This window comes from Lonchura striata, chromosome Z (genome assembly GCF_050655825.1).
Source record: "Lonchura striata isolate lonStrDom1 chromosome Z, ASM5065582v1, whole genome shotgun sequence".
In the NCBI taxonomy this organism is placed as follows: Eukaryota; Metazoa; Chordata; class Aves; order Passeriformes; family Estrildidae; genus Lonchura; species Lonchura striata.
In genome coordinates, this window is record NC_140740.1 from 71,962,570 (window position 1) to 71,990,541 (window position 27,972).

A 27,972-nucleotide genomic window follows, 5' to 3' on the forward strand; every position below is an offset into this window, starting at 1 on the left:
CTAAGTAAGAATGTCATTTTATTAAAAATCAAATCAAGGCAATAGTCTGAAATGTTTGATTTCTGTAAGATGTCAAAGGCAAAAGAAATGGAAGATCTTAATTTCATTAATTTCACATTATTAGAGTGTTAACATTTCTTCCCTTTGAGAAAGCAATGCTGAGCTAGGCATTAATGTGAAGCCGAGATAACAAGCGTGGTGCAAGTGTTCAAAGTGTGAGATGCCAGGATTCATGATGCTAAACTTGCATAGGTAATTACTCAGTTATATTATCATTGCAGTATTGCTAATATTGAATGTATTGATGTAATTCCGCATTTCAGTTTTATTTTACTGACCTCATTATAAACTCTTTGAAGCACAACCTCAGCTTGTTGTGATGTCGATAAAGTTTGGGGTCTGCTGGAATTTCATCCAGGAACACTTGTGCTACCTCTAGTGGTCCCTTATAGAAATAACACAGGAAAATGTGAAACCCGCCTGCTTAGACTGAAAACAGAACACACATTTGTTTAAAGCTGTTTGTTATTTCACGACTGCAATTACGAAAGAAAATAAAACTAGGCACAGTTACCATAACAGGATGAATTTTAGCTCCCCTTCCACCACAATACTTCCTTTGGCAAGCAGAATTTTTGCCCAGCGTATCTTATCCTCTCCTGTTATTATTCGTCCTCCAGTTCCACAACAAAGGGAGCAAATTTTGCCCAGCAGAGAGGAGCTGAGACAGCTCCAGTGACAAACCTGGTTATATTAGAGAAACACAGCTCCTCTGTGTGTATTACAAGACCTTCAGGCAATAAGCCCAGTGCTGAAAAAGGTCATTCTTTGCATTTCATAATAGATGCATTGGTTGGAAACAGAGTATTTAGGCTTTCAGGAAAAAAACCCAAACTCTGTGATACTGTGCATAACACCAAGTTTTTGCTCAGCCATGGCTTCATCATTCCATTTTAAGTTTTTTAATTGCCTGGGCTTTTTTTTAGCGTGTATGTTTATGTTATACATATTGTATTTCAGCTTTACTTTGGGGCACTCAGGACTTGACTTCATGTATTGACTTAATTTCCATGAAACTGAGTTTGTGGTGGTTCCACAGGAAAATTGTTATTATTATTATTCCCATTCTCCAAGGATAAATCTGCAATGAACAAAATGGCTAAGATGGCTAGCAGGTTAGAAATGAAAACTCTTTGGATTCATTCACAAGATTTCTACGTTTCAGTGCCAGAAGCCAGTACAATGCTTCCCAGGAACACTTTCACCAAAAGCATAGCTGATGAACAGTATACAGTTACTAAATATCAATTAAATACACACAGTGACTAAATGTATCTGACTAGATGTACTTCTTCCAGTGGAAGAAATAGGAGTGCAAAAGAGAATGCACAGTGAGGAAAGTACACTTCATCTGGCTTACTTGGATCCCTTACCTGATTTACAGTGGCTCCAACTGAGCCCTGCAAAACCATCTGGAGCATTTTGGCATCTGGTGGTTCTTGGTTGGTGGCTGCAGTTAGTTCCTGTGTTTTTTTACGCATATCTTCAATAGCAACTTCAATTGGTGTTAAAATAAACTAAGTGAAAGGGAAGAAAAGATGGTTCATTACCTGAGTCATGCATGCAGCTGACCTATTCTAAATACAACAATATCACTATCATTCTCCTGTTTCAAAAGCAGTAGTTGTGAAACTCACGAACACTGTTCAATCTAACTTGGCAGATGGTCATCTTGGCAGATGGTGCAGCTGATCCAAAGATCTTAGATGTCTTATCATTTGCAGAAATAGGGTGTGAGTCAGACCTTCTGTTGGCATAAATTCATTCTTACTCTAACATTTCATGCCTGAAATGGTGAAGCTTTATGTATAAAGCTTCCCTGTTTCTAAACCAGACCTAAGCCAAATCTAGTTCTCTGACTGTACTCCTATCCTACATCTGCTTTACCAGCTAGAAGTATAGCTACAAACAGAGCTCCACACATCCCCCTACACAGCATTACAGCTAGGAGGTCAAAAGAAGAATGTACATTGGCTATTGTCTCTTCTCCACAGTATATCTTGCCTTGTCTGTCCCTTCTGTGATAGTTCTGTTTACAAGAGCAATGTCTGAGAAATTCAGAATTCTTTTTTATTGCCAAGCATAAATTTGGAAATCTTTCCATCCAGAGATTCATTCAGTCCTTGAGAAATTAGATCTGTCTTCAAAATCCAATTACCTCTTCTCTTTGGATGACATTGATTCTAGTTTTGATGTAGGGGAAAGCATGCATTGTGGTTAGGATGGTGTTCCTCTTGTATTGCTCATAAAGTTCTCCTCTGGGACGCCCATCCATAGTGAAAGGCGTAGTGTACATGAACCGACAGATGTTGAAGTTCTTTTCGAAATAGGTAACTCTGTCCTTCATCTCATACTCATCAAAATAGGGCTCCACAAAAGTAATTTGTATGTATGCCTAAGAAAAGAGGGAAGAACCATTACAGTACTTTACAACCCAAGGAATGTAAAAGGAATGGTTCATGTGAAGTATCCCTTAGTACACATTGCCTAAGGATGTGTAGGCAATGGATGGTCTGGAAAAGCATAGAGCTGAAAATCCTTCAGAGATCATTTTCTTATTCAGAGCTAACAAAATTTGCATCTAGAAGGGCACAGCTTAACCCTGGGGACCAGAACCAGGGCAAGGACCAGAGACTGGAACTTTTAATTTCTATGCTCTATGACAAGCTACCTGAGCCTGTCACAGAAGTTTTAATACCCCTGGGCACAGAGATGCCAAGTTGGGTGGTTTCTTTTAATGCCTTAATGTTTGAGCATAAAAGTTGCAAAGGGGACCTTCTCATTTCTCTTGTGAGAGAAAGCACTCAACCCTCTTGGTAGTACTTTCCCTACCTTATTGGGATCCAGCTTTCTTTTGTCTACAGGAGCAGAGTCCTTAATCACTTCCACAACATCCTCCCCAAAACACTGGCCATAAAATCCCTAGAAAGAAAAAAGAATTATCCCAAAATTTTAGTCTTTAATGCAATGCTAATGCAATTCTAGGAGAAAGGAGTGACAACCATGACAATTTCTGGGCTTTGTACAGTCAGTATACTGTTCCACAAACCACAGCTGGCCAGGGTAAGGCATCTTCTGACAAAGATCACTGTGAATTGCTCAGACAGTCACAGAGCTTGAGGTTAAACAATCAGGAGGGAATATAGCAATTCTATAAAAAATGTTTAAAAGATACCAAAGCAAATATCTGGCATGCTCAAAATCACTCAACATTTTATAGGCCTGCTTGAATGACACATAGCCTCAAAAGAATGGCTCACTTACATAATTATGCTTTAATAAGGGATACTGTGGAAAGGAAACACTAAGGAAACACTAAAGAAATACTAAGGAAACACTAAGGAAATATTCTGTGGCACAAATCAGTCTGTTACTGATTTTTTCATATAGCAATGATAATATCAGGACTGTGTGGGTTGACTGAAAAGTATAATATACCATTTGAGATCCTGTTAGTATAATGTTTTTCCTTACCTCTAATCTGTGAGAAATCTCTGGTAGTTTTGTAATTGCAGGCTCTTTATAAACAAATTCCTGTTCATCTAAGTCCCCAAATTTTGATCCATAGAAACCAACACGGAAGTAAGTTCCAAACATTCGTTTCTGACCCTGATAGATAAAAAGAAGAGGAAATTCACAACTGCTTTATGTGGACATTATAGTATTTGGGTGCCTCTTTTCCCCCCAACTGATGTATAAGAAAATCCACTCGTCCTACATTTTCCCCATTTCAAAGCCACTTCTATGTATCATCAGTGCTGATGGATTAGAAGCACAGGAGAGAAAGCATACAACTAAGGGACATTTGACTGAAATCTAATTTAGAATTTAACCTAATCATGAGGGAGGTTGCACAAAACAAAATAGCTTATTATTTCTTAATTCCTTTGAATACATGTAACAAAATGAAAATTTTGCAAATTTGCAATGAAAATTGATACAAATTTGAAACTGACTAAGCTCAGCATAAGATTCTTCTGAAGAAAGAGAAGGGATGGTATGAGTGCTGACAATTCAGATAGGTTTTCATATTTATGAAATATGTTTTATAAATATAACCACTCTTCTGTTTATAACTAAAAACACTAAACAATAACACATTAAAGTTATTTTTGTTAAACAGATGTGGCCCAGTGGACACAGATATGGTCAGCTAAACCCATTCATTTCTGCTTTTTTTGTAGGGAGAGCCTTTTTACACTGTAGGCCATGTAGGTAGACCTAAACAGGTGGAAGTTTTATTTGAGAAAAGAAATAGAATTATTTCAAATTCTGGTAGGTTGATCATGGCAGGAGGCCAGGTACCCACCAAAGCCACAGTATTATCCCTCCCTGGAGAGCAATAATAAATGGTTCATGAACTGACATAAGGATAGGGAGTGATCACTAATTAGTTACCATCATGGGCAAAACACACTTTACTTGGGAAAACTAATCACATTTATTACCAATCAAACTCAGAACAGGATAACAAGAAGTAGAACAACTTTTAAAAATATCTTGCCCCCTTTCTCCTTAGGCTCTACATCTTCTCTCCCAGTGGCATAGGGAGATGGGAAATGGGGGTTATGGTCAGTTCATCACATGTTGCTTCTCCCACTGCCCAGGGAGAGGAGTTCTTCTGTGGTTCCTCCCTGCTCTAGTGTGAGCTTCACATGGGGTTACAGCCTTCTTTCAGGCATCCACCCACTCTGGCATGGGCTGCAGGTGGATCTCTTCTCCCCTGTGGATCTCCCTGGGCTTCAGGGACACAGCTGTCTCACCCTTGGCTGCACCATGGGCTGCAGGGGAATCTTTTTGGCACCCATGACACCTCCTGCCCCTCCTTCTCCACTGACCTTGGTGTCTGCTGAGCTGTCGCTCTCACATATTTTCCACTTGTCTTTCCTCTGAGCACAATTACATCTGGCCAGTAACTTTTTTCCCTTTTAAAATATATTATCCCAGAGCTGCGGCCACTGCCACTGATGGGCTCAGCCTTGTCTAGCAGCTGGCATTGGCTCTGTTGGACATGGGTAAAGTTTCTAGCAGCTTCTCACTGGCATTATTCTTCTAACCCTCCCCCTCCACTATCAAAACCTGGCCACACAAACCCAATACACTCATGAACAATTTTATTAACAGCAGTCTCAAACAAATAGTGCAACCCAGAAAAGTGTCTTGCTAGCAGTGCCTTGCCTCAAAAGTACCTTATTAATAATGCTGTCAAAGGCCTTCTGTAGCTTGCTGTGTGTCAAGGTAAGCTTCCTGAAGTCTCGATGTGCTTCCAATATGGGGATGACAATTTTGTACACTTCATTCACAGTTTCATACAAACCTCCCTTAGAATTAAAAAAAAAAAAAAAAAAAAAAAAAAAAAAAAGGAAGGAATGAAGTGAGTTTTCATACACTCTAAAAAGAAATTAAAAGAAACTATATCTCTATCAATGGAGAAAAGGGGATTTATAGGAATCATCTGTTAATCTGCTGTGTTGCTTGTTTTGGTGCTCTGAAAACTAGCAATGGTAAATGGGTCGTTCTGAACAGCAAACAGAGAACTGGATACTGGATATAATTTGGATCTCTGATCTGGCTCTTGAGCTCAAATTCCTGTGTAAAGCCCTGGTTTCTGCTTCAGGGCTACAAGAACTAGAAATGCAGGTTAGCAGCAGGAAATGGACTTGTTTGTCATGTATGATTCACGGCAACCAGAGCTGTGTCTGGACAAAGGGACCCAAGTGATATCTTTAGAGATGCTAAATCACAAGTCCTTATATAGTAAGCATAGATTATGAGGTTCCTGGTTGTACACTTTATAAAAGTATATGAGTAACTCTCACATGCCTTCTAAAATACATACTTTATGCAAGATCTTTTTCTTAAATGTACTATCTCTTCATAATACCAACTGAAAATCTTGGTTGCTGCCTGAGACAATCACTTTCTGTTGATGTTGCCTGTGGTCTGCACTGTAGAGGTGGGTATGTGACTGAGCTGGGCTGAAAAAGCCTAGGTTAATCAATCTGACTGAGGCAGTATTTGGACGGCCAAAAATGTGTCCTCTTGTTATTTGGACTGTGGCAGGTCTGTCATGCCTGGTTTAGGAGTACTACATTGTTTCCTCACGTGCAGAAAAGGAAGCTGTGGATCTGGCTTAGGTAGCCCACTATCCATTCCCTCCTGGTGGTTCTGGTCCTCACTCACCGTGCTGAAGAGCTCTGCAGCTTGTTCCAGCAGGCCTACCAGTCCACTTTCTGAGAAATACCTCCCAGAACATATGCCATCTTCATCTGGAGACAAAACATCATCTGAAACAGCAGATTCCTCCAGCGCATTGGATGAAATGTTCTAAAATCCATTAAAGCACACAAATAAAAAAACCTAAATCAACAGTATTTCACAAAGCTTGAGGAAGAAATTGTTTCAACATATTTACATGATGGGAAGAGGAATCAGGTTTTTCAGGTGCAACCAGGGGACACACAGTTACATTAGTTTTCAGAAGTTAAAATAACATCATAAATCTCCATAGATGGCAGATCAGGAGTTTCACTGGAAGAATCATAAATTTTCTTTCTAGCCTCAGTTTAAAATGCAGATTCCTGTAGGTGTCAAACTAGCTCTTTCTGGTGGCTGGATTTCCATGGAGCTTGCAGTGAGCTCAATACCCAGTAGTACTAAGGTCACAAGCAATGTGCCTTTCCTAGTGCTGGCACTTAGGGGTGGGAAATTCCAAACTGCATTCCAGACCTTCTGCCACCTACTTGAATAAATTGAATGTTCAGGTTTTTATCCACCTTTTCCAAGCAGATGAGAAGTAGGACACAGGTAATATCATACTAAAAACTACAATAATTGATTGCTCCTTCTTGGTTCATTCTCTGCCATACTGCACTTTAAATCTGCAGAATTTACTCAGTTTCTTGTTAATGTTATGGATCCCACTGTGCATTTAAATAAAACTAGATGAAGTCACTCTCTTGAGATTCTAGACCTTTAAAGAACATGTCTACCATTCTTCAGGACTTCTTTGAATATATAACACTGGGTGGCATCAACATTAAAAAAAATTAAAATATATAGAAATACGTACAAGATAACAGCAAATATGTGTACATATAGTATGGGATTGCCAAATGTAACTTTTAGCAGCAGCACAAAGGCTAAGCTTTGATTTTCTATTAATTAAAAGGAGTTAAATTAGTGTCATAGTGTCTCATTTCAGCAGAAATTGGCAATGACAATCTGTCTGAGTGCAGGATGGATGCCAGCTGGCTGTCTAGCTGAGCCCTTAAAGGCATCTTTATAAAATAGCAGAGGCCCTGAGGGCTGTTACTATTGATCAGATTTCAGATAGAGAATTGACACCACACACCGCTAGCAGCATTGGGCTTTCACCCCTGGGTTTTATGGATGTATTTATTTCTCCATGGGTGAAATTTACTCCAACCATCCAAGTGGTGCCATCACACTTCCTTGTCTGCACATCATGTCAGCCCCACTGGAAGGGTGAGCACAGCCTTGGAATAGCATTCACAGGAGTTAAGAACACATCTGAATTTTGGCCAGAGGAAGAACTACAGCACATTTAGCACACCTATGTCACTTTTTACTGACCAGTGTCATTGAAGAGAGTGACTTCAACCAGACTTAGATTCACTGGCTCATATCTGCAGAAACTCAAAAGCCATGCAGATTAATTTCAAGTTTTCCTCTTCTGTAACAGTAGCCATTAAGGACTGTTTTCATGTGACTCTGGTGGCTTTAAAAAAAATTATTATTTTTTATTTTCCTTTAGCAAAGAGAAGAGAGTCTAGAGAAGTAATTTATATACAAAAGTAATTAGAAAGGCATGGACACCAATTGTCCCTTCTCCACCTTTAAGCCTCTAATAACTAATATCAGGAATGTACTTTCATGTTTTACAGTCCATGCACTCTAAGAGGAGAGAGACTGCACGACATACTCCTGAGGCTTACATGATCTTCTGCGAAGTGGACATGCCTCACCCAACTTAAGCCTTTATATCTTTCATATTGAATAATTTTACATATCCCTTGTATTATAAAGGCAGCACATAAATCACCATGTATTTTATCAGCAATTATATTGAAATTCACAAGCCTAGTTTTCATTAAGGAAAATAAGTACTTCTGTGAACTCAAAAACCCCTCTGATCCCCAGCCCTTATCACCATGTTAAATAAGGCCAGGGTAGCCTGCAACCTAGATGCCCAAACAGCCCAGCCAAATTAGGCTGCTGCTGAGCTGGGTACCTCAGCAGGTAGACACATACACAAAATACTTGTCTGTGTTAATACCAAGTGGTTTTAAAGTCAGTCCCTATGCACTTCATAATCCCACTAATTCTGCTTTACAGCTTGTGAAGTGTTAATATGAATTAAGCTCAAAGAGAATTCCACTGAAAGTGACCCCACTCTGATTTTGAGTGATAGTTTTGATTGCATAGAGGGAAGCATTTTGTCTGGTACAATATAAGGAAAAGTATTACTCTACTGACAGTCAGTTTTCTGGATGCTAACAGACTCACTGTAGAAGATCAAAATAAGAACTGATTTGATCTTTTGCTGACTCATTTTACTCATCTGTAAAAAGGAGGTAATACTTCTACTCATCTAGAATAATATTTTTATTCACATTATTATCACCCTCAGTTCCATAACTAAATGCATATCACCAATATTAGTTGATCTCATACCTGAGCCAAATGAAGAAATGATTACAGAAAGAATCAGGGAGTGTGACCTGTAACTACATGTAAAGCTGAGCCAGTTTGTGTGGTGTTTCCCTCCTTTAACAAAGTCATCTGAATAAGATTTCCACAGGTGCTATAAAACATAAACCTATTTGTAAGGAATGGGAAACCTTTTGTTGAAAGCCTATGTAAAAATGCAAAGGGTTATTACAGTTAGTTACTGTTATTGAGTAAACTGAAATTCAAAATTTTCCTGTCAGATAAAGAGTTCTGTAATTAGGTCCTTGTCATTAGGGCATTTTATTACCTCTCTCCTATGGGGCAATTATTTCTTTGGAAAACATGTATTTGCACAAGCATTTTGATGAGAGGAATTGATTTGCTGCTTTTAAACTTCTAAATTTTTGCTTGCCTACTGCCTTGCACAATAGACTTCAATTCTCTAACATAAATGAAAACATATCCATTTATAGCAACCTGCATAATCTAGGAGCAATGGAGGGAGGAATTGTGCTAGGGTCAAGTGTGTGAGCTTACAAGCACTCAAGGCAGCCTGGGAGCAGTATGACATTGGGGAGGGAATGCAGATTTCACTTATATCCAAACGATGATAGTATCCAACAAGTAGAGAGAAAAGAAGGGTAAATAGAAGTAATGCATCGAAGTTAGAAGTTTGAAGGTATACAAAATTGATAAGGGATGCAAAATGGCAGAAGTATAAACCCATGGCCAGAAGTTTAGCCATTCAGAGTATATACAGCTATCTTGATATTAAAGAAAATTAAGAATAAACACTTGTCCACCACCTAATTCCTGAGGTGGAATTGCAAATAGTAATGCCCAATGAACTAAATTCAATACAAAATGCCAAGTGGCTCAGTCATGTTCACATTTACTATTTTGAAGGGAAAAATCCCAGGTGGTATGGTTTTAATAAGGAATGATGAATGCACCAAATATTAGTGTTAAGTATTCCAAACTCACTTTGACAATAAAATGTGCTCCCCAACAGATCAAAAAAGCAAATCAAAGGATTGTTCAAGCAGTGAATTCTGAGCTGCCATTTGTTTTAGAAAACTGGGGAAGTTCCAGAAGACAAAATATGCTTTGGGGATCATCTACTTCTTTGAAGTGTAAAAGATGAGCATATGGTGGCAGGTTTATCAGACTGCACCAGGACAAAATGGTGGAAATACTGATAAGAAATTACTAAAGAAAATCTTAGAGGTATTGTACTTAGCCTGAATCAACACCAGACTATGCAATCCTGGGGTTACAGTCTAATAAAGGTAACAAAGTCTAAACAGTAGATGTCTATATAACATCTAAGGTGATCCTACAAAATATTTCCACTAATTAATTGAAATTATTTATGATTTACTTTAATCATTGCAGCCAACAATTCACTGATTTCAGAGAGTAATGATATAAGAGAAATTATCAACACATGGCAATAAATGAAGGGTTTGGCCATTTTTATTTTTAATAATGTAGAGAAAAGCACTAAAATAATTGAATTTGCATATGAAGTCAGTTGAGGTAACTGCATAATCTGATAAACTAAGTGTATATATATCTGCATTTAAAAGAAGTTTAACCACAAGGACTTATGCTTTCATCTATGTGACGTAGAAAAGTAAGGTGAAAAACTAAACTCAAGAAAATTGTTGGGAAAAGATCAGTTTATTCCTGAGTAAAGAGCTCAACAATGCCAAAAGAACCAGTGAAGTAGTCAGAGAGATTGTGAGAGAATGTGAGAGTTACAGCACATGCTGAAAGAACTTACGGGATATTTTTACTTGACTTGAATGTACTGGATTGACTGCAGTGATTGTGTTATTCATCAATCAAAAGGGTTTGGTTAGTCACTTAAGGGCAGTCAAAGGATTGGAGAACACACCTGAAAGAGCTGAGCAGCTCCAATTATCTAGATTATGAGAAAGAAGTTTGAAAGATGCATCTGTCACAGTTGATAAGTAACAGCCCTAGAAAAAGCATATGATAATAGAGGGGTTCTACTTAGCAAATGAGAGATTATAGTGTCAAACCACTGGAAATAGAAGCTGGAGACTGCCATTGTAACATCTACCCCATACATGCACCTCTGCTTTGCTTAGCACAAGAACAAACACACACACCAGAGCTGCCTCATGCTGTCAGAGCCTTTTACCTGAAAACTGACGCTGCCCACAGGGAGATAGTTGCGATCCTCAAGCATGCTCAGGTATTCTGAGACCAGTGCTGCAGCATGGACCAGGCACATAGCTGCTTCTGTGTAGCACTTCCTCTTGGTGTGCTTCTCTGCCATGTTCTGCAGCCAAGTCAGCCTCAGGTCTGGCGATGTCTGGTATCCTTTTGCAATTCTGAAAACACAGACCAGAAAGCAGCTGTGAATGATCACTTCTCAAATAACAAAAATACCTTTATAATTCTTCCCCTGGGTTGAATGGAAGGAGACATCTCTGTATTTATTCTATGTAATTCATTAAACAGAAAGCAAAACAAATGGTTAGGCAGGGCTGAGCAGGAGATAGAAGGACTATGAGGAAAGTAATACAGCTGCATCCAAGACTATTCAATGTTCCTGACTCTTATCCTTTCCCAAATCTACGTCCACCTCCCAGAGGCTGCACTGCAATGTGCTTATTGCAGCAGCCTGGGCCTCCTGCTAAAGACCAGCTCTGCTAAAGAGGCAATGTTTACAAACAGCTAGTTTGTCACACCTTGTCTCTAAAATGCATAATTCAGCTCACCTCACTGTAGAATTTTCTCAGTAGCAATTCAAAATGGATTCACCTGTACATGAGGTCCATCAGCATCTCTGGATCTTCCTGAAATTCCCTCATTTTCACTGTATCTGACAGGATGCCATTCAGATTACACAGTAGCTCCTCTACCTGAAGCAATGCAAAGATCAATGTGCAATGTGTTTATTTTTTCCTTCTGGAAAAACAACTTCTGTACAAGATGATGTTACTCTTCTTAAGCCTCTTTTACCCAAGGAAATGTCAGGATGTTTTCTTCAGTTCTATGTAATGCAGCAAAGGCTGCTGACATAGCAAATCTTACATATACACATTTTAACTAATCAAAACGAGCTGAAATCCTTTGCAATATTTATTTCTGAATGAAAAAAAAAAAAAACAAACAAATGTGCTAATGGAGTTCAGCTTCAGTTGATCTTGCATCTGAAACCAGATGTTTTTGTAAGCCTTCAGCACAACCTAAGTTATTCTAAGATTTTTAACAAAGTGTTTGACAGTTGTCTGACATGTTTTTCATTACTGCTGCTGACACCTTACAAGTTGGCAAATAGAGATAAGTTTCCCAGGTGGTACTTGTCTGAAAACACAGTGAATCAAATTGCATTTTGGGAAGATCTTAGAGGGCATAATTCCTGTTGGGGTCTAGGACAAAGCTGTACTCAAAACCAAGAGATGATTCTCCTGTAATGTGATTTCAGGGAATATTATTTAGAGTTTATTTTATAGAATAATATCCCCTTCTTCCCCACTTACTCTTGTGCTAGACATAAATTTATGCAATAATCTCTTATTTTCATTGCTTTGAAAGACCAAGATCTAGAACTTGCTTCAAGCATGCTCCTATGTGAAAGCTCCTGATAAAAGCCACAGATGCCATAAAAGACTTAACCTGAATGGGAAATGGTGTTGCCTGCATATCTGTATCTTCCTCTGCATAGGCCAGGATGGTTCTCAAGGATCGTCGAAGGAATTCCTCATTAAACTCAGGAGATTTTCCAACCAGAGAAGCTAGTGACATGGTCACCTGCATCTTCACTCTTGAAAAATTCTTCCAGAAGACAAAAACAAAAGCATGAAAGAATGATGGCTGCACTGCAGTTCATGTCTACCTCCCCTATCAAAGTGATTCTCCTGTCCATATTGAGTGCAGTAGACTCACAACTCACTAAGTGGCCTCTGGCGCATCAAACCTAACCATGTTTTACACACTTAAGCCAAAGATCCCTAATTTTGACATGTCTGTACTTTGGTGCTCCAGTGTTCCTTGAAATATGCATGCTTACTTGAGACAGGAGAAAGCCAGAAACACCCCTTTCCTCCTTTGAACAGGCCAGTGGGTGTGTGGATCAGACCACACGCTGAAACAGGTCAGGAAGAAGGACTGGAAAAATATTCTGGAAACAAATTTGGGTGGCAAAAGGCCTCTGGGAGCTTCTATTGGGGATGCTTTATACCCTGATGATCATGGTGTGTCTGCAGTACATTTTGCTTTTGCAGAGCTTACACTTTTTACATATCCAAGGCTTTTAAAATAATAACTAGTGAAGAAAATTCTGTGCAAGATCAGATGCTGTCCAAAATGCTAATGCATATGCTTTTGTGCTAGAACATTATTAATCCACATGCATAATGTATGTATTTGGCTCCACATGTGTGGTAAAAATCAGAGCCTAATTCTAAGACCAAGGAGCTTATGAAGAATTCCCATTAATACAAGTATACAGGAGTTCTGCTGAGGTTGCAATTGCATTAGAATAGAACTAGATGAGTTGTTCTGACACAGGAATGAAAGAAAAAAGACGGTGTGAAGGGTATTGCTTATGCATTGTATAGTCTTTGCTGTCATAGGCCTAATGCTGCTCTGTGTGAAGCTGCATTTATAGATATTGCAGGACAACATTGAGTCATGTTACCTGAATCAAAGCAATGAACAGTAATTAAAGCTACTTTCCCCCTGCACTTTTAGCACTTCTCTTGGTTCAACTGTGTGAAACAGCAGACCAGGTGACTGCAGATGCATTCCACTTGCTGTTGCAATGCCAGTCTTTGTTTCAATTGATCACAAAAAAAGTTGGCACAAAATACACTGCTGCTCTCAAAATCTTACACTGGTAGAGCTGAAGCTGTATCTCATGAGGAGATAGAGAGTGGCACAGGCTTGAGTCCGTGTAATGTCTATGCTGCTGCTGCAGTGATGGAGAACTCTTTGACACAGGTCAGCACACTGTTCAACCTCTTCTTCAAACAGCAAATCTCCAAACTAAGGGAAGGAGAAGAAAACATTTATTACTCTTATTTCTAGACATTAAAATATTATTATCCTAGTGCACAAAAGTAAAAGGGCTCAAAAAAAGGCAAAAGTTTTCAAAAACTACATTTTATAGTTCTTTTTATTATGACTTCTGATCCCTGTGATGCTGTAGATTCAATTTTTAAGATTTTCTACAAGAAAGAAGGGTTTGAAAAGAAGGGTTTGTGTTCTGGAAAAAAGAGAAAGAGACAGAATAAACTCAGAGTATGATGGCCCCAGGAGTTTTTGCAAACATTAAATATTGCAAAATTCTTAAAAGTATGGCGATTTGCTATTTTCAGAATACATAATGATTGATGAAGCATGCAAATACTTCCTTAAGTATATTAAGAGCAATATTTTGCTCTTTGCACCAACGCCCTACCCTACCCCAGTCTTCCAATATGTTCTTCCTCCTATGGTGCGTGACAAAACTTCCACTGCCAATCTTTCCTACCAGACTCTCCTTTGCAGTGCCTTCACAATGCACATGGCAGCAACAAGCCTGGGGGCAGGATGTCTGTCCAAAGAAACTCTCAGCAGAGACAGCACAGATGCACCAGTACCATATCTACATACACAGGACTGATAAAGGTGTCTGAGTGAATATGAGATATTATTTCCAATTTGCAGACTGATTTCCCAATTCTCAGCCTTTCTTCAGTCCATTATCTCACTGTTTTGTGTCTAATTGATATTAGAAGTCTGCTGGCACAGGTTTTTATAACTTTTATTTGTAAAATAACATATATATGCCTACAGTGTAATAGAAATAATTGGACTGATTGCTTCATGAAATACAGAACAGAGTCAGCTTAACTACAAGATCTATTTCAATGAGAATAACAATTGCTTCACAAAATTCATTACTCTAATTGGAAGTGAGCTTTTAAAGATAAAGTAAAATGAAAACATAATTACAAGTTTCATAACTATTCAGGTATCTACCCTGTAATTAGGCTTTGTCAGCCAATCTGCATTTAAGAGCAGACAGGCATTAACTGGACAGGAGTATCCTGTTTCTTATTTGTATTTTAGAATAGTTTAGGGAAAAAAAACATTTCATGGATTCTTCCTTAGTGGAGCTGCTTTTTTTTGTAGGAGAATGAATCATAAAAAGATTTTTAGAGTCCTTATGAAGCACCCAACTCCTTATGATCTCTATTAAAAAAAAAAAAAATACTTTGGGTCAATTTCTCTCCTCATATATGTTTTGAAGTTTTCAGGTGGTTTTTTTTTTTGATTTAGTTTGTTTTTGTGGTTTTTGTTGTTGTTTTTTTTGTGTTGTTTTGGGTTTTTGTTTTTGTTTTTGTTTTGTTTTGTTTTGTTTTTTGGTTAGGTTTTTTTCCTTTATTGTTCTTGTTTCTTCTGACCTGGAGTTTTTTTATTGGAGATACAGAAGTGGAAGAGAGATGAGGATTTGGCTTCATTTTCAGGCAGAACAAAGATGAAAACTGTCAATGTCTTAGAATCTACTTAGAATTTTGCAACCCATCTTAGAAATAGAAACTTAGAATGATGACCTCAGTGTCTCATAAGTTTTGATTTCTCTGCTGCTCATCTGACTTGAAACTAGTCATGCTGATATAATTACTTAAATTGAACTCTATGGAATTCTTGTGCAGTTCTTGGCATTAATATTCCTAAATAAAATCAGAATGTATTTGAAATAAAGTGTGTGGAATTGCTTGGCTTTTCATTAGTAAATCTTCTAAGTTTAAGAGTAGACTGTAAAACCACAAGATTATTCAGATTTAATTATTCCATCTTGTGTGGTCAGTGAAGTAACCTTACAACAGATGCAGAAATCCTGTAACAACCCTATAGGTAGTAATTTGCACTTATATAGGCAAAATATATTTAATAAATATCAAAGAAAAGTGATAAGGGAATGGAGATAGCTTTGCTCTACAAATGGTGTTCTTTTAATTTGATTTGAAGCATGAAAACAAAAGTATATCAAGAGCATACCTTGGCAATGAGTGCTCTGAGTGTGGCAAAGCAATGAGTCAGGTAAGTCGTGCTCTGATCATAGCCAAGAGAATTTACCAGGACCTTCAAAACTCCTCCCAGGAGATTATCTCTGCATTCTGCTGCAAAGCTTGCCTACATAGGAGAGAGAAAAACAATAACTGTATGAGGTAATTCAACAAAGAACTGGCACACAGGAAACTGAAGTTCTGCTCTCCAGCCCATGAGACACCCAGTAATTCAGAAATTGCAGTTTCTTCATTTTTAACATCTGCTCTGGAGAAATTTCAAAGCACTTTTGTAGTGAAGACAAGACAGAGGGGGAATGGTCCCAAACGTTTCCCAAATTCTGATGATTCTCCAATGCATTTTTAAGATCAGTGAGCTCCTGCAGTGATTTTTGAAGCTCCACTTCTACTCTCTCCAATTCTTCATGTATACTTTGGGTTGGGAACTGATCCTGTGGTGGGAAAGCACCACTCTGTCCCTTGCATCCTTATATCCTGAGCATCTAGGCTAAACAGACATACTGGTATGTTCTGATCAAACTCACAACAACACTGGGGAGACTAGGTGCTATGAGTGGTGTAATGTAAAAATAAAGTCCAGTACGACAAAAGTCTAGCAGATAAATGCTTTTCTACTAACAAGTTTTCAAACATGAAGCTTTCTACTCCCTACATATGATTTTTTTTCTATTCAAGACTACAGAAGTTTACAGAAGATCTGAACATATTTTGCACTGTTTAAGAAACAAAAGGAAAAAATAATCTTGCTTCCACTGGCTTCTGAGGGAGCAGGGATTGGTACTAAGCCACCTGTACTATTTTTCACCTGAATGATGTTCTCTTGCATATCAAGAATGATCAGGTTAGCTTCAGTTGCCAGGTTTCCGCTGATCAGAGCTTCTTGGTCTAGCTCAGCTTTCGTCCTGCAAAAGGAGTTCTAATTAAAGCAAGTAAAGGATATCCCAAGAGTTAGATGACTTGCTGTTTAAACAAAGCCAGAATAAAAATGCATACTATTCTGAATGATCCCATAAGAGCAGGCAATGACAAATGTTTCTTAAAAATTATGGAGTGAAATTAGGAAAGCTGCTATCATAGAAGAGCAGTCACAAAGGGGACTTCTGAAAACTAGGCCTCTAGACAGTTTGGAAAGATGCTTTTCCTCCTTAATAGTCATCTGCATAGTGGCTACGTAATGTCATGTTCAGTTTTTCAGTAAACTATGCTGTAATTTCTGAATGCATTGCCTGTAGCAGGACACAAAACTCCAAAATGGAGTAACTGATAACTGATCTGACAATTTCATTAAAAGAAGTAAAAACAGTAGACTAGATTAAAGTGGAAATTGCTTCAGTGACATAGAAGCATTGTTTAATGTTGGCAATTTAAAATGTTTTTTCCTGAGACTGTAGAAAACAAAAGACAGCAGGTCCATACAGCAGTGTCCCAGGCTATTTAAGAGAAATGAAATATTGATAAAAGACAGGAGACAGGGTAAGGCAACTCATGATACCTTCTTAGCTGAGACTTAAGAATGAGGTCTGGAACACAGTTCCTCTGCAGCTGAATAAGCATAGGAGCAGCTACTAATGAAACCGCATTTTCACATATCCGTGCCAGAAACACAAAGAGGCATTTTTCTTTTTCCTAAGCTGCTCAAAAAAGTGCTGTTGCCTGGCTAGAAGCTGCTTTCTAGAGCTTGAGATTAAAGACTCTTTGACTTTGGCTAAAGTTCCTAAGGTGCATGTCGGTGGCTGGAGAAACGCCCTCATAATCACACTTCTGAGTGACTTCAAAATATGTAGCTGTTCTGCTACACTACTTTATCCAAAAAAACCAAAACAAAACAAAAAACCAAAAAACCCACCAAAAAAAAAAAAAACAAACCCAAAAAAACCCCAAAAACCAGAGGAGCAAAGAGCTGTCCTTTAGTGGACAAACAGATAATTCTGAGGAGGGTTAAGAAAGGAAATCAGGGAAGTGATGTGGTTAATAACTACAATGACTCAAAACAACAAAAACCAGAAGGGACTGCAAAAACTTTAGTGCTATAATAAGGGCAAAAATCCCAATAAGAGTAAGAACAGAACAAATTTAGTGAACTTTGCAGGTGTTTGGACTATTTCCAGCAACCACTGAGCTTTGATCCACATGCTGACTGGATCTTCTCTAGCATGGCACGTATCTTATAAGTGCTGCTACAATCCCAAAGCATTATCTTTCCTGACTCCTGCTGACAGAGCTTCTCAATATTAATATAGCATATCAAACCCAGCTCCGCTGATTTAATGTGACAATACATATACCACAGTACTGTATGTACTGAGGATCCAGGAGCAACATCAAAATAAATGCAGCAAACCTCCATGGTGTATTTGATACAACTCTGCCACTAACTCATGTTTGCCACACTATTAAGAAGAAGGAAAAAAAAACATGTAGATAACTATTTAAAATTCTCTTTCTAGTATTTGTGACCTCTTTGTTGTGTCATAGCAACAGCTGGATATTTCTGCTACAGAAACATTTTCTTTTTCTTTCTCTTTGACAAAAAAGAGAAACTACTCATTTTGTAATAAAACATCCTGGGAGCAAGGACAAAACATAAAAACCCCAAGAAGCTTGGTTCTAATAAAAGCTGTTGCAAAAGCAATATGCATTAATTAAACTACTTACTTATCTTGTCTCTCATTTGCCTGCCGCCACTGCGTCTGCTCCTTTCTCCAGCGCAAATTTTCATTTAGCCCTGCTGATCTGTCATTCCCTAAGAGTGCAACATATGTCAGAGAGACTAAAACAAAAGGGGACACTTGAAGTCTGACAGCTTGCCAAAAGGAGGAGATATATTTCTGTAGCAGTCTATCAGAACTAAAACCATTCAACTCAGGGCTCTAGTGAAAGACTCATAATTTTTTTTACTTAGGATTTTTAGAGCATTAATTTGCTTAATGTCTACAAAAACCTACATAAATCAACCCACAGATTCTCCATTTATTAAATGAAGCAACCTTTTCTGCTGTGAATGATTTGTTTTTAGTGATGGTTTTGATACCATTTCTTGGCTCTTGATTAGATACTAACACAACTTTTTAGAATATCTTGAAACTTCTTTCTTGGCTTCATATTATTCACATGAGAGGAACTCAGTCCTAGCTACATCTTGGAGAGTTGAAACCTAATGATATTTTCATCCATGCAAAACCAAGAATGGTCTGCAAAGGAATGGACTGTGGCTGAAAAGGAGGTGAAATGGACGAGGATGAAAATGGATAGTGTGCAGAAGCCCAACAAACTCATTTATGTCTGTAGACACTTGAGGTCCTGTCAAAAGGCATGGGGAGCAATGGTTTGAAGTACCAGCTGGTATTCTGCAGCGCTTCATCATTTCTCCTCTGGCTCCTTCTCCTCTCAGTAAAGCCTCTTCTAATCGAGCTTTCACATCGCGTGACTTCTGGAGTGCTTGGGTGCTGACTTTATCTGAGCTTTGCTTGCCCTGGAAGTAAAGTTAAAGCAATCATTACCAATGCCTCATTTTTGGTCATGAGACCAAATTCCATCTCCAGAAATAGACCTGTAGAGGGGACAGAAAGCAATGAATATGATTGATTAATATATAAAGTCTAATAAATGTTGCAAATGAGGAAAGAGGTACCATGTGTACTGCTAATAGAAATAAAGATGTAGTTCAGTTCTACTGAGGAAGAAATTAAAGTTCAGAGAGAAGTTTATTTTGTCCATTTCAGATGGATCCTCCCAGAAAGAGAAGTACTGACATCAAGCACCTGCTCATAACTAAGAGTCATCTGTAGTGTCCTGTCCAGTACTTACAGGAGCTGTTGATATAATTCCCACCAGAAACAGCCCCTGAATGCCCAGGTAAAAGAAAATAATTAAACGACTTAGGTTACCTTCATAGAACTTCCTCAAAAGCTTTGGCAGCATTTTGCTTGAAGGCTATTGTCAGTTATTTTATCTGAAGTAATTTGTCTGGATTAGATAAGTGCTAATTTAACCATTGTAAATAACAGATGTCCCCTGGACAGCTGGAATTTAAGGAAGAAAATTGTTCCAAACCAGGACAACAAACAATGCCTTGTTTAATTTACCTTATACTCAAAGCATGAAACACAAATGAAGAGGAGGTCTAAAATCCTGTTCAGCTGCATGGATGGAAGGTCTGCAATCCATTTCTGTATTAGGTTCTGATCAGCATTTTTCATAATCCAGAGAAAACAGATCAAAAGGTTGCGAGTAGTATCAGGACCTAATGTGGCACTCTGTCTGTAGGGCTAGGAACACATAAAGTAAATGTCAATTGAAAGAAGAAAAGGGAGAGGAAGGTCATTTGAGTGAAGTAATCTTATTTAAATTTCATTGGACTCAAATCTCAGGACTGGACTTCAGTAAATTTAACATATTCCAGGTGATTGTTATTGTAATTTTGACTGTATGTGTAATTAATGAAAGGACCAGTTGAATGCAAATGAAAGACTGAGAGAAGCATCAGTTTCCTACATGCTTGTATAATAATTTCCTTATAAAAATGTAGGGAAAAGATTCTGTAACCATTTGCTTCCCCTCTGCCCTGTAGCTATGTCATTGCATAGTAGATTAAGAAAATAAAAAGTCCATATATAGAGAAAAAGCATCTGAATCCTAGATCCATGCATTCAGGTAAGACTGCAACAGTGGGGCTGCCATAGTGGTATTTGCTGATCTGGGAAGGAGTCTAGATTTGGTGTGGAAATGAAAATAGCATGTGGGAGAAAAAAAGTGAACAATGTATGTTAAAACAGCAAATAATTAGAAGAGAATAGGAGAAGATGACAGAAGGACTATGAGAGATAGTCCTTCTGTCTATTGGAGTTGGAGGAAACAAAAATGCAATTTCTCATATAGCTAATAGTGGGAAGAAAGGATAAAAAAAGGAAGATGAAAACAGATAGAAGAAAGGAGATTGGCAGAGCAGTGAACATACCAGGGATACCAGAGGTATTCCAGAGTTCCTGATGTTGAACTGATTCCCTGCAATGGCAAGGGCCACATTTTGGTTGATTGCACCTGAAGACTCTTGTTCTTCTTCTGGGTTTCCTGTGCGTCCCTTTCCGCTGCGGCTATCTGAAACTAAATTTGAAATATCCCATTGGAACTTCAGGGGCAATCCAGTTGCTTCTGCTCACATGTCACAATTTTCCATCAGTCTGTAACTGAGCAAAACAACTGGCACTTCTGTCCCTGAGCCTGTTTGTATAGCTGATGTACCAAGCAGTGAGAGAGTCACAGCATCAGCAAGAGAAATTGCAGACATCTGCGAAGACTGCCAAATTATTCAAATACTAAAATACCTAAAAGGTGGTAGCAAACATGAGATTATCTCTGAAGTTCAAAGCCAAGCCAGTACTTTGTAAGACTTGGAACCACCCACTTCTAGTTAATTTCAGTCAAGAGGATACGCACAGAAACTAGACATGGATTTGGTAATATTCAATGAAGTATGTAAGTCTGCTAAGAGCTGACAGATCCAGTATTGCCTGCTGACTTAAAGACAAGTTTTATTTCAGGCACCCAGCTGCTTCTAACTGCTGATTCTTGACATCACTTTCAGGAAATGGAATTATTTATACCTAAGTTTTGTAAAAATCTTGTCTAATTCTGAGCATCCATTTTGTGTTTTGCAAGTTCTGTTTTTCAGAGAAGCTGAATGATTAGCTGGACCCCATGTGTTGAGAATGTGATCATGGCCTCTTGTGACAGATTCTCAAAGGAAGAACTCTAAACCTAGGCATATTGGTAAACCTGGGCTTCTTCATAATAACTCTTCATCTATGGTATAAGGATAATACTTAGATTAAAAGAATGGTGTGAAATCTAATTTGCCAATGTACAGTAAATGCTTTCATCTTACCCAATTGAAAGTGATAGACAACTAGTAAGTTCATACTAGAAGGTTTTTTCTTAAGATATTTAAATGTGAAATATTTTCAGAACCAGTGACAAAAATACACTCCTCAAAGCTTATAATTTAATTGATTAATTTTGGTATCATGTTAATAGCAGCAAAAAAGAAATAAAAAAAGAGAATACAATCTAATTTCTATAATTGTGGTGTAACATGATGTCAGTATCACTATCAGTATTTTCACTACTGTTAAGTGTATCTAGAGCTAAATATTTCTTGCAGACCTTGCAGGCTTTATTTGGAAGGTCAGAAAACTTACACAAAGAGATATGCAGGAGCACTTACAGATGTATCTCTGGTCTATCACTTCCTCATGAAGCGAGGACACTTAAGTTTTTCCTGTTTGTAAAAATCCAGTTTACTTCTAAGTATAGACATATTCTACATTACTAGATTAATCTCTTATGTTTGATAAATTATTTAGACAAGTCCCTCTTAGAAGTTGAAAAATGCAAAGGCAAAAAAGTCTTACTTGTAAAATCATGGAGTTGTGGTAGTGAATCCAAAATAATACCAACCAAAGGGAGGTAAAGAGCTGCAATTTTAATCTTCACCTCCTTTTTGGAGCAACGTGGGTCTAGGTCATGGGAACTCAGCAGGCTAAGGATAGCACTGACAGCTTTTCTTTGCACCTTGCTAATCCTGTTAACACAGAAACCATCCATGAGTTCCATTAATGAATCATGCATAAGTCACTTATAAATCATAGATTTAATAAATAGAAAGGAAGTGAACAAAAGAAATAATAAACACCAGTATGCATTTGATAGTCTCTTTCATTCTGAGCAGAGATTCCTATTCCCTCCAAGCCATAGGTATCTTAAATCTCCAAGACACTTTACCAAAATCAAAGAGCACCCAAGTCTTTCAAACTTCCCATAAAAACTCATTGTTGTAAAAGGAGATGATTAAGGAAAAGCATAAGACTCTGGCCAGTTTTGCTAAACACTTAAGTTCAAAGACAAAGGTGTTTTAGAAGGAAGAGCAACTGAAATTTTGTGTTCTTAATTTCTGTATTCAGCCAACACTACCATCACAAATAATATATTTTTATTAATTGGGAGGAACATGCTGCAGCTAAAACCATGACTGGGTCATTGCTATGTTAGAGTGATTCACTGAAAAGCATGGGGGAAGCAGGACTGTCCTGGAGTCAAACTGTGGCCTTGCCCAGAATAACAATGTGACCTGATCCCATTCTATAACCTGAAAATTAGGATACACACCCCTCACTGTCTGCATCCAATGCTGCTGCCAGTTCAGTGAAAAGTAAGCCAGTCAGGAAGTGCTGCTGACGGTATTCAGTTGAGAGGTCAAACATACCAGTGATTTTCTGGTCCTGGTAACTAGAGCAGGAGCTGGAGTTCTGCAGAAATATATTAGAAGTGTTAAAGAATGATCATGGAAACCAATGTTTCTTAAAGAGATCACAGTCACAGTCAATGTAACAAACTCTGTAGAAAATGTCTACCAGAGGAAAATCACAGACTTTGAAAGAATGTTGGGCATTTTGGAGGAAGATATCTCTGTGTGAAATTAAAAGCTCGCCAAGAGCTTTCCATTCTGTGCAAGCAACTCATTTTACACTTTTTGAGACCTAAAATTCCTACCTTGTATTCATTATTTTGGACAGGATACAAAGTCAGAATTTTTTCTACTCTTGCTCTTATTGCTGCAGAGCAACCATTAGCTATCACAGAGCAAGCAAGTGCCTCTACATTAAGAGGGACTTAGGTGTCAGAAGCTGTTCACTGTGTGTTCTTCAGCCTCCATGATGTCAAGTATGGAAGTAAGGTCAGGAAAGACACGTGAACCATGTTTTCTTTTGCCCCGGAAATCCTTGGCTGGGCTTGCTGGCAGCTGGCATAATTTAGACCAGCCTTCAAACGCTCTAACTTATAGCTGTGACTGATATACAGCCAGCCCAGGAATGGAAAGTTGCTGCTATATATGTGCTGTGAACTTCTTAGCTTCTGCAATCAGAGGTGTGTGTCACAGATCACCTGGAATGTTCTTGTCCCTTGCTTAGATGAGCCTAAGTCTTAGACCCTACTCCCACTGCAGCTACTGGGTTTTATGAGTCCCAATTTTGCTTTTAATCTATATTCTTCAGTATTCCTTCCAATATTTCTGTCAGTCACCTGGGAATAGTCTCAGAGCCCAAACACATGAAGTATCAGTATACCACACTGTGGTAGCTATCTTTTAGTATATTGGGTCAAATGAACCCCATGTCTCCTAGCAGCCCCGAATTTTGGATCCCTATCCTTAGGCCCACTCCCATTCAACTTCAAAATAACAGGCATTGTCTCTACTATGTTTGTGTGAAATAATGTCAAAGTGTAGAACACACAGTTAAGTGAGTCTGGCTTCTCTCAAAAAAATTTCACAATATTTACTCACAAGACCATATTTCTACTGCAAGTCTAACTCAAGCAGGCTGCACTCCTGCAGGCAGATCAAAATTATTGCAAGGGTGGCCAGCTAGTGCATTAAATCATGCAAGGGCCACAAAAGCCTTATTGATTTGCACAGGTTGCACATTGTAGGTTACTCATAAAGGAGTTGATGTTGCTTGAAGGAAATATTAATTAAACTGGTGTCAGCCAAGCTCTGACTTGCTAGAACTAGTTACAAGAACTGTGTTGATATTTTTTATTCCCATAAGCAGGGAAATATTATTTGCTATAATGAACGTTTGACAGCCCTTATTAAGGTATGAGATGGAGCACATCTTAGCATCCAACCAATTCTTTGGCAATGACACTCAAAAAAGAAACCACGAATTTGAACTGCTACATTACTGAGACTGTGTCTGTACCTCCCATAATTTTTTGTTTCAATTCCATCCCCTTGCCTCCAAGCATTGAAATGCTTCGACCCAGTCCTGACCTCTGCAAGACCACTGAGATGGAAAACAGACACGTGAGCAGCCTTTGGTGGGGGTTTGCCCCATTGTAGAAAACTATCTCCACAGAATGTAGAGAAGAGCGTAAGACTGGCAAAATAGAGTGTCGCGTGCCAATCAACAATTTCTTTTTTTTGATGTGTTTGTGAACTCTGTGGTCAGGTAGATCATGGGAGGTCCTGACATTAAGGAAGTCTAGAGCTGTGTCAGTATCAGACCAAGTCTGGAAAAACTTCTGGAGAAATGAGATATGATGCAGATTGCTTGGTCTACTCAGAACACCTCAGTGTTTCCACACAGAAAATAATATAGTTGAAATTAAAAGGAGAACGCTATTCAGAAAACCACAGAGAACTATGGACAAAGATATAGCATGATCTGTACTACTGTGGGGGAGAAACCCAGAAGAAAGAACACTGGAAAAAGAAAGCATGATAATCCTATTTTAAGCAACATGAAAGCTCTACAAAAATTCACTATTCCAAGATATTGAAATTTGCAGTGTATTAGTCACTAATTTGGATGGTGTTACCATCTATTTCCACCTGGGAAGTAAGTTCCATTAGAAGGCAAACACACACATAGCGTGCACTGCTGCCTGCCATAATTCTCCAAAACAGATATTGAAATACATATTTGTGGTTGTGTGTGGATGGGACAAGGGTGTGCCTGTAAACTGGCCTTCAGAGCTGTGCTCCTTTTAGACCTCATGTCTAGACCTCAACAGTAATTTTCTGTGAAGGTGCATGTGCATGCTTCCAGGGGTGCACATGTCTGTGTCATGTTCAATTTTTATTCCTGTAGTGCAGCTTTGCAGTAGCACTCCTGTAGCCTTTCTTCTACCGTCCCTTTTTCTCAAGTGGGAAATTTTTCTCCCTGATCCAACAGTGGCTGATTCTAACTTAAGTATCTGAATACAGAGCAATGTAAGTATTTTTCTACATGTGCCTCATGTGATGTTCATGCAATACCTATCTAATGGACAAATACCTGGGAGGACAAGGAGGGAGAGGGAGATGCTGGAGCAGATGCAGATGTCATGAAGAAGAGGTTCAGATTGAGGTAATGCTCATGGCTGCAGAGAATTCTCAGGAACTCAAGTCTCATGGAAATCAGGGTGGAGAGTGAATTCAGCTTGTTTGAAAGCTAGGAAAAACAAACAAAAAAATGTCAAGTGATGGGCTAGTATTGTTTGAATTACCAAATAGTGAAATATCCTGCTCCCTGAAAAGGACATAAACACATAGTCCTGTGTACATTAAAATGCTCACTGTACCTAACTAGTTTCCATACATTAGCTGCTCTTTGTTTGACAATGATGGTGTCTCTCTCCCTGCTCCCCAGATGACTTTCAACTTCCCAAGAGATAACAAATTGTTTCTTTTTTCTTTTCCCCCAAACAAAAAACATACAATATTTTTGTATTTTGCATAAGACAAAAATGAAAAACAAACTGAACTTTTCTGAGTCTGTGGCAAACTCATAAAATGTCCTGCTAAGCAACACAGGACATTGGTGGTCTCATAATTTCCCGTCTTATCAACAATGATATCAGTGAAGAAATTCATGGAGATACTAGATGGACTAGCACAAATACAGGTCACAAACCAGAAGGAAAATGCTCCCTGTCAAATACAACAGATAATTCCATAACAACATTCTGCATCACCATTTATTTTTAATTTTCAGAGACTCATGAAGCAAGAAGACAGATGTCTTATTTTGAGTGATTCCTTGAAAACTAAATACTGTCCTCACGGCACTCAGCTGGAGAAGTCAGAAAGTTGATCTGTGTTATCTGCAGATCCTACTGCTAAGGGCAGTAAATAATAAGTAAAAAAAGTAAAAAAATAAGGGTAGAAAAATGGTTCCATGGATGTTTTGCAGCAATGCAAACTATGAAACTATTTCTAAAAGAGTCTTTACCTCCACTCAATTTTTTCCCTGCAGATCACACATCAAATTAAAATCATTGTATATGCAATAGGAAATAGGAATTTTACCCAGACCTTTAACACAACTCAAATGTGAATTCCCATCACCTATGTTAGACACCGAATCTCTACCTTAAACCAATAGAAAAGTGTCACTATCACAGTAAGACATGGAGGACAAGAAGAACAAGAAGGTTAGGACACGCCCAAATCCCTCCATCTTGTCCCCTGAACCTCTTATCTTAAAAAACTCAAAATTCTACTTTTCCACCCTGTGTTAGTTCCAATATCATACTACTAAAACCCTTGTGACTTGTAATTCTTCATCCAGACAGCTTTCCACAGGCTAGAATCGAAGCCACAGATGTTTTTTGACTTCTTGCCAGGGTCTTGGAGACCCCTGCCAGGGTCTTGAGACAGAGAGGGATGTTCTGGACTCCGACACTCAAAGATATTGATGGATAAACTAATCAAACAGAACAAAACACATAAGCCAAATGCAATCCAAATAATGTGTGGTGCTTACCTGATTACAGTAATGTCTGATGAGCTTAAACACAAATCCTCTATCCATCAAAGAAAGAAGATCATACAAGAAAAATGCCAGGCTGATATTAATATTTTCTGCTTGTTCACTTTCCTTAAAAAGATAAAAAATTCCAGCTATCATGTATAAAACTTACATAAAGGTGGAATACTTTTCAGAATAATGAAGAATAGTGCAGGGGTCAGCTCCCAGAACCATCTCAAGGAAAATACAGGTTAAGATGGCTTCAGCTCTCCAGTTCACATGATCTTGTTAAAATTGCATAGAATCACTTCTGTAAATTATTGCAATTGTTTCACAGAGAAATGTCACAGGATGAACAGTTCATTTGTGCACCCCTTTGGGCTGACAACAATGAATTTGAGACCTGTTCTGAATTGCCTACTGGCTGCAGTACTGCACATGACTTTTTTTCTATTCAATATAATAGAATGCTGGTTTAGGAACTTAAAATATATAAAATACTAAGAAAAACCTGCACTGGCTTTGCTGATGGAAAGTATTTTGTTTAGAAATTTTAAGTGTAAAACTGATAGTAACTAAATACTGGTAAGAAAAAGCTGTGGAGTTTACCAACCAGAAGCTAAACTCTTGTATGCTTGGAATTGGCCTGATTACCAGAGTTACACAGCCTCAAGTAAGAATCACAAAAAGCTTCATGTACCCTCTAAAATGAGGCCACAGTTCTTCAAACATACCAATTTAAATCATAAACTCTCAGTAGCCTGTGTAGTTCACCAAGAGGAATTAGCGAAGATGCCTGAGGAATCTGCACAAATTTAATGCTCAAAACTGACAAAGGAGATGACGGAGAAAAATATTGCCTGTACTGGCAC

At 38.3% G+C, this 27,972-nt stretch overlaps 1 protein-coding gene across 10 annotated transcripts in view; it reads right to left on the reverse strand.

The window, feature by feature from the left end:
• DOCK8 (dedicator of cytokinesis 8) overlaps positions 1 to 27,972 on the reverse strand; it is an 89,396-nt gene that overhangs the window by 3,662 nt on the left and 57,762 nt on the right. For all 10 annotated transcript variants that reach the window (XM_085566791.1, XM_085566796.1, XM_085566792.1 and 7 more), the window contains 21 exons: positions 27,116 to 27,229; positions 25,646 to 25,801; positions 22,974 to 23,113; positions 22,220 to 22,389; positions 20,767 to 20,912; positions 19,895 to 20,077; positions 19,146 to 19,281; positions 18,465 to 18,552; positions 16,615 to 16,711; positions 15,781 to 15,915; positions 13,627 to 13,779; positions 12,409 to 12,567; positions 11,551 to 11,651; positions 10,925 to 11,117; positions 6,244 to 6,387; positions 5,250 to 5,381; positions 3,535 to 3,669; positions 2,893 to 2,982; positions 2,219 to 2,455; positions 1,434 to 1,577; positions 339 to 445 (listed from right to left, as the gene is read on the reverse strand). In XM_085566791.1, the coding sequence (XP_085422917.1) occupies positions 339 to 445; positions 1,434 to 1,577; positions 2,219 to 2,455; positions 2,893 to 2,982; positions 3,535 to 3,669; positions 5,250 to 5,381; positions 6,244 to 6,387; positions 10,925 to 11,117; positions 11,551 to 11,651; positions 12,409 to 12,567; positions 13,627 to 13,779; positions 15,781 to 15,915; positions 16,615 to 16,711; positions 18,465 to 18,552; positions 19,146 to 19,281; positions 19,895 to 20,077; positions 20,767 to 20,912; positions 22,220 to 22,389; positions 22,974 to 23,113; positions 25,646 to 25,801; positions 27,116 to 27,229 (2,960 nt within the window). The remainder of the gene's footprint in view (positions 1 to 338; positions 446 to 1,433; positions 1,578 to 2,218; positions 2,456 to 2,892; positions 2,983 to 3,534; positions 3,670 to 5,249; positions 5,382 to 6,243; positions 6,388 to 10,924; positions 11,118 to 11,550; positions 11,652 to 12,408; positions 12,568 to 13,626; positions 13,780 to 15,780; positions 15,916 to 16,614; positions 16,712 to 18,464; positions 18,553 to 19,145; positions 19,282 to 19,894; positions 20,078 to 20,766; positions 20,913 to 22,219; positions 22,390 to 22,973; positions 23,114 to 25,645; positions 25,802 to 27,115; positions 27,230 to 27,972) is intronic.